This window comes from Stegastes partitus, unplaced genomic scaffold (genome assembly GCF_000690725.1).
Source record: "Stegastes partitus isolate 25-593 unplaced genomic scaffold, Stegastes_partitus-1.0.2 Scaffold1472, whole genome shotgun sequence".
Lineage (NCBI taxonomy): Eukaryota > Metazoa > Chordata > Actinopteri > Pomacentridae > Stegastes > Stegastes partitus.
The window spans coordinates 146,416-153,576 of record NW_007579203.1 but is presented as its reverse complement, the minus strand read 5'-3'; the positions used below and the strand labels follow the sequence as shown (position 1 = coordinate 153,576).

The 7,161-nt window shown below is 39.7% G+C and overlaps 1 protein-coding gene across 1 annotated transcript in view; it reads right to left on the bottom strand.

Moving 5' to 3' along the window:
• Positions 1-1,177: 1,177 nt before the first annotated feature.
• wdhd1 (WD repeat and HMG-box DNA binding protein 1) overlaps positions 1,178-7,161 on the bottom strand; it is a 23,427-nt gene continuing 17,443 nt past the window's right edge. The window contains exons 16-19 of the mRNA XM_008299844.1: positions 7,114-7,156; positions 6,814-6,953; positions 6,584-6,719; positions 1,178-1,539 (exon numbers count right to left, since the gene is read on the bottom strand). Coding sequence (XP_008298066.1) covers positions 1,351-1,539; positions 6,584-6,719; positions 6,814-6,953; positions 7,114-7,156 — 508 coding nt within the window. The 3' untranslated portion in view covers positions 1,178-1,350. The remainder of the gene's footprint in view (positions 1,540-6,583; positions 6,720-6,813; positions 6,954-7,113; positions 7,157-7,161) is intronic.

Below are 7,161 nucleotides of genomic sequence, written 5' to 3'. Positions count from 1 at the left end.
GTCTTTATGGTAATTTTTTCTTACTTTGTTTTGTGCGTCTCTTACGGACACTCTGAAGTTTGGTTTGTGTCTCTTTTTAGTCATTTTTTGTCTGTTTGTGGAATCCCATTTTGTGAGTCTTTGTTGTTACTTCTCGTGTTTGTACAGCTGTTGTATGAGGTCTTGTGGTTTCATGTTTCTTTATTTTCATCATCTTTGTGGTCAGTTTGTCTCTTTGTCATCGTTTTCATGTGTTTTTTTTGTCATTTTACATTTCATTGCAGTCACCAAGTCACTGTTTTTGTCTCCTTTTTATCACTTTGTGTCTCTCTGTGGTATTTTTACGTTTTCCTTCAGTCATTTTGTGCATCTTTGTAGTTGCTCGGTGTGTTTCTACAGTTGTCCTACATCGGTTTGTGGTCATTCGTATCTTTCTGTAGTTGTGTCATAACTATTTGTACTCATTTTCCTCGTCTTGTATGCACTGTTTTAAATTTCATTGTAGTTACCAAGTTCCTTTGTAGTCATTTTGTGTCTTTGTCATCGTTTCATGTCTTTATCTTTTTGTTTTATTTTCCGTCTTTGCTGTTCTTAAAGTGTATATTTTTTTCCCTCTGTCTTTAAGGCTGCTTTGTGTGTTTGTGGTCATTTTGTGTATCGTTGCGGTTGCATTTCTTTGTTGTTTTACATTTGTTTGCCTGCCGTCTTGAGTTTCTTTGTCGTTTACGTCTTTGTGGTCATTTTTTTCCTCTGTCTTTCTTACTTTTGAATCTTGTGAGTTGTTCTTTGTTTAAATCTAAACTTTCAAACAACAAAAGTATTTCAAAGTCTCTGCAATTCCTCTCACGGTCAAAAACAGATCCGGTCAAGATGGAACATCATCATCATCATCATCATAACCGTGAAGAGTTTTTGATTTGATCCAACATGCAACATCCTGCTGCCTGAAATGCTCACTGGAGCATCAAATGTGTATTCATCCTCCACTGAAAATAGTCCCCCAACAATTCTGCTTCACCACCACGAGCTGAAAACTCTATTTTCTAACATTTTCAGCAGGAATTATTGGACTTGTTTAACTTTTCGGCTGAAAAGTAGAAAAAAAAGTCCAGAATTATTGAGACAGACGCCGTTTCTTAAACGTTGAACTTCACTGCTTCATGTAATTGTCACCAAAATGAAACGACAGACTTCAATGTGAACTCACATTTACATTTATTTAATTGTAAAAATACAGTAAATTGCTTTTCGGTAAAAACAAACAGAATGAAGTGCTCTCCGTCATGGACAGCAGAACTAGCAGAGGTCACTGATCCATCACAGACTTAAAGAAAAGGTTGAACACGTTTGGAGGACGAAAGGTTCCAACAATTAATTTTTGTTGAAGGCAAACGCCGACAGCTTGGAGGAAGGGTCCAGAGATTTCTTCTTCTTGGCACTGTTTTCATCAGCTTCTGCATTTTCATTTACGTTTTCCACATCTCTCGCCCCTTCGGCTCGTTTCCTCTTCTTTAGATCTGCTGCGTCTCCACTTTGGCCTTTCGCTCTTTCTGTCCACGACTGGAAAAAAAAAAAAAAAGGAAGAAAGAAAGAATGAAAGAAAGAAAAGGACATGAAACGCAGATGTTAATTACCGAAAAGGACAAAAAGAAAATTGCATTGTTCCTCCAATTTGCATCCCGGCTCAGAACACCTACGTGAGGATGACTAAACGCACACATGGACACTGAGGCGTGCAGTTTGAAATTGCATCCTGTCATGTATAATCACTATTGACAGGCTGCATCTCTTTGGCCCTGCTGGCTCTTTTCCTCCTCGTGCTTTTATTTATCTATTTATTTATTTTCTCCTCCCTTTCTCTCTCCGAGCCGAGACAAAAGGAAGCGTTTTCCAGGACGTAATGGAGCCGCGATGAATCATCAGGGCCTGCAGAGTGGACTGGCAGCAAACACACACACAAACACTCTTCACCTCCAGCGCCTGTCATTAACCCCCCACACACACTAACAGCACCATCACAGAGTCGGTGGAGCTCTGACGTCTTCGCTGTTCGACTCTGATTTTGTTGCATCGCGGCGGAATAACGCGCAACACAGGGTCACGTATTAAGAAGGTTTCAGGATCTCTCACAACTGAAATGCACCGAAAGCTGCGAGTCAAAGCAGCACTTAAACTGTTAAAAAAAAAAGTCCAGTAAAAGAGAGAGAAAAAAAAAAAGAATCTGGCTGCAATGGTGCCACAAAAAAATAAATTAAAAACTGTGAAATACTGCATTCAAAAAAAAATTGTAACTATAAGAACAGATAGTCGTCCTCATATGTGTTCATCCCCGTCCATTAAAGAAAAGGCAAAATTCACAATCGTCACTCAAATAACTAGAAACTGGAAAAAGTAATAATAAATAAAAATTTGCTAAATTATAATTGAGCGAAATAAGACAGTGCTTTTGAGTTGTGGTTGAAAAGAACAATTAAAAAAAAAAAAAAAAACTGTTCCAGACAAATTAGAGCACTTTGCTGATGAGCAGTGAAATCAAACCACCTGTCAACAGGTGCAGAAGTCTGACTGAGAGTTACAGAAAACACCTGATGGCAGTGATTGGCTCAAAGGGTTGTTCAACTAAATATTAGTTTACAGGATCCATCATGCTGGTTTTTGTTTTTGTTTTTTCTTTAAATATTTCTGTTGAACCACAATTCAAAAGCAACGTCATGATTTTTATGATTTTTTATTTATTATTACTTTTGTCAGTTTCAGCTTATTTCAGTGGCAGCTGTTTTTTCTTCTTTAATGGGAGGCTATGAATACTTTTGAGGACGACTGTAAGTATAAAATAACTGAATTGTTTGCATATTTAAATGCTCAAAATGTACTATCACAGCTGCACAGTTTGAAAGAACAAACCATTTTTGGATGTTGCACCAACAGCGATGCTTTTAAATGTGGGTCTCCAATTTATTAGGTATATTATAAAAAAAAGAAGACCAGCGCAAACTAGTAAATAAACACTCACTAAGGATGAAGGAAACATTTGTGTCTTGTTGTGAAAGTGGATATGAACAACAATTACGGAATAAAACATCTAAACGAGGGCGAGATAATCAGCAGATCAGATCATGAACACGGTCATTAGCTGCAGACCCTGAAACATCACAGGAAATTAATACTTAATAGTGTTTTAAGACGTCATCTTTAATTCATCGCTGAGCGGAACAGATACACGTCGAACCGGAGCAAAGCACACCTCAGCTGGTAGAAACCTGTGTGACTGAAAAGAAGGAGGGTTTCTAGTTTTTCAAGGTTTGGAATCATTTTCAGGAAACAATAATTGACAGATGTTGATCATTTAATTTGGATTTAGGTGTCAAATATAACTGTCTTTTAGAAATAACCCAATAAAACCTGAAGGAAAGTACCCACTATCCCACAATCTATCTGTCAGGGCAGACTTCACAGGTCCACCTGAGCCTTAGGTCCGAGACTCGGACAGATTTGGATCCAAATCTCTATTAAGCAGGTCAAAATTATAGCTCACCTAGTGGAGCGGGCGACCCATAAACAGGGGCTGTAGTGGGTCATGGGTTCGACTCCTGCTCGTGACTCTTTGCTGCAGGTCTCTCCTCATTCTACTCCCCCCTTCCCTGTCTATCTCTACTGCTCTAAATAAAGGCAAAAAAGGCCCAAAAATATATTTAAACATCAAAATGGTTGTTTAATAATAGCTCAAAAGGTGTGAATAATTTTCTGATGCATAAAACTGCTTAAAATCAAATTAAACTGTTAAAAAAATCATCTTTATGCCGATTGATCTTTTAAAATAACCAAAAATTGTCCGTCATATTTCCCCGTCACTATTTTCCCGAGCCAGCTACTATCAATTACTAAGGCTGAGGTGCATCAGATCTTCCTGCAGATCAGTCTGACTGCATTTCAGCATCTTTCTGGTTCAGGCACATTTCACAGGCTTTTCTCATTCACTGAGGACTTGCGACAATCTGCCTAAAATCAAATTAAAGTGCTAAAAATCTTCTATTCAAAGAAGCAAAAAATAAAAAATAAAAAAAAGAAGCAAAACCCCCCAAACCCTCACTGTTGGTCTCCTAAAATGTCGTCATAATTATTCTCCTGCACACTGACCAGCTCGCCGTCTCTCACTCAGTATTATCATAAGATCAATGCTTTGTGCCCTCATCACTGCCAAAACACCGTCCGCTGGGTTCCCAGGCAACAGCATCCCTCCCCCCGTCGGTCCACATCCTCTTCCTCGCCTCCTTCGTCCTGATATCCAGCTCTGAGCTTGACGGTCTTGATGAATGCAGGGTCAGGACCGCTCGTGTCGTTCATTCGCCGACAGCAGGTGCGAGGACGCGACGTTTGAGGGGAAATTGGGTTTAAAATCTGGACATTTTTTTCACGCGACGCTGAACGAAGGAGCTGCAACACCTGCTGCTGCCGACAAATCGTACACATGCGTCACGTTTAACAGCCAGCTTTGACATTTTTCAGGCGTAGGTCACCCAGAGGTTTCTAAAAGCATGACGGGGGGGCTGGTAAAATCTATCCATCAATTTATTTACGCAAATTTAATCTTGTTTAAATCTTTTTCTGCAGTTTCAGTCCCATTGATCACACTTCTGCTGCCACAAAGGCTAGAAAACCCCTAAGTTTACAATATTTAATGCCTAATTTATGTGCCAATAAAAAGGTCTTTACATGTAACTCAGTGACGGCCGCAAAACCCTTTTAGTACCTTTGGAGTGCTACAGTTTATTCAAGTTAATCTAGTCTTGTTGTGCAGCTTTATCACACTGTTATTAACCTTTTAACTGATTATATTTAAATTAGATCAACAACACCTGCTTCTATCAGCCTAACAATTACACATTTTAGTCCGGTGAAGTAGGATTTTATGTCACTATAACATAATATAATAACATAGGGTTTAATATGTGAGAGGATCTGACCCAAACTTACTGACTGACCTGCAGCTGATAATCGCCGCTGCCTCTCAGTCTAATTGATGGGTTTGTCACGGCCAGATCTGGATTAAAGAAAGCTTCTGTGCCGCGCCGTGACCTTGACACCTCTCAGTCTTATTTAGTTCCCCGACATACAGTCGTCCTCAGATGTGTTCATCCCCTTCCATTAAAGAAAAGGCAAAATTCACAATAACTACTCAAATAACTAGAAACTGGAAAAAGTAATGATAATTAAAAATTTGCTAAATTATAATTGAATGAAATAAAACATTGCTTTTGAATTTTGGTTGAGAAGAAAAATAAAAAAAAACAAAACTGTCCTGGACTAATCAGAGCACTTTGCTGATGAGCAGTGAAATCAGAATATCTGTCAACAGGAGCAGAAGTCTGACTGAGAGTTACAGAAAACACCTGATGATGGCAGTGATTGGCTCAAAGGGTTGTTCAACTAAATATTAGTTTACGGGTCCCATCATGCTTGTTTTTTTATTTTTATTTATTTTTTTATATTTCTGTTGAACCACAATTCAAAAGCAACGTCATGATTTTCATTACATTTTTATTCATTATTACTTTTGTCAATTTCAACTTATTTCAGTGGCAGCTGTTTATTTCCTTCTTTAATGTGAGGCTATGAATACATTTGAGTACAAACGACAACAACAACTTCACAAACTTACTGCCTTATTCCACGTGTGTGTGGCTTAAAAATCTGTTCTTTAAAATACATTTTCAGATCTGGAATTTTACCAAAAACTCAGTATTTCTGCTGGAACTTAGTTTTGGGAAACCGGCAGCTGTCTCGTATTTAAAGACGACTTTGTAAATCTTTCTCACTGGATTGTGGGTGGTTTGTAGCACTGATGACTGACAAGTGTGTTTAAAGTGAATCTTTAGGAGCCAGGGCTCCAGCGTCCTCTTCGTACACGCTTCTTCTACGTCTGAATACATTTAAGGATTCGAGGATTCTTTACTGTCATACCAGCAGACGATGGCTCGGAATCAGTGCTCAGGTTGTAAGCCAGTAGAATAAATATTAAAAAATAAAGAAATAACGAGAGCTGAAGTTGGTTGTAAAACCCTACGGCGGTCTGCATTGACGCAAAACGAACTCTGTACAAACGTTAGCGCTTCTAATGCAGTCAAAAGGCCCCAGAAAGGTGCTTGTAAGCTGGAAAATAAAGTAGAGCTTTCTCACATTAGTTCAGGATTAGAATTTGCTCTATACACAGCTCCAGCATCCGTCCATGTTTAGTCATCTGCTGCCCTGTTACGTGAACACACTCATAGCTTAACTGTCACGTAGATAACCAGCTTTGTGCGACTGTTTGGTTGAGTGAAGTCAAAAAACGAAAAGACGTCGTGTGTACGCTGAACTTGCTCCCTTGATTTAAAAGTAGCTGATTTTAAGTTCATGAATTACATTTCAGTTGAGCACTTTCATGCAGGAGTTAAAAAAACAAAACATCATCAGACTAATGCTGGAAATGTGACTCTGCGTTTACCAGAACTTTTATAAAATAAAATGTTTTGGATTTTTTATGCCAGTAACTCATCCGATTGTGATTTAGGACAGCTGCTCTAAGACCACTCAGTAGATTGTCCCCCCTCTGAAGCTGTCCTACCAGTCTCTCCTCTGCCGACAGCGTCCTGAACTGTCCCATGGCCTCTTTGATGATCTCCGTCTCCTCCAGCTCCGGGTTGTCGGCCACGATGTTCTTCCTGTTCTCCTCCAACCACAGCTGGAAGCCCGTCTTCGGCCTGAAAACACACACACAAGAGAAAACGCTGCCTTTTAATAAAATAAAAATCCGAGCAGGATTCCAATAAAGAGATTTCATTTTAAATCTTGGACCTTTTGCTCTCTGTGTTGTCTGCAGGCGATGCTGGCGGCGGAGCGTCTGGTTGTTTCCGTTCTACAGCCGGTTCTGTGTTCTCCTGAGTCTTCTTAGTGAGCGCTTTACTGCTGGTCATCTGCAGCAGAGTGGACTGAGTCTGCAGAGAAACGTTTTACACTCAGACGAGCGTCATGCATGGAAACACCTGTAGCTTTAATCAAGCCTTCGTGATAACGAGGCCTCGGCACAGAAACGCCTTCAGGATGCGACTGTGGAAACATCTCAGCGTTTTCTGGGAGGTTTGCAGATGAAGCTACCTTGGTCTTGGCTCGAGGTGCCAGTGGTTTGAGGACGGGGGTTTTGTT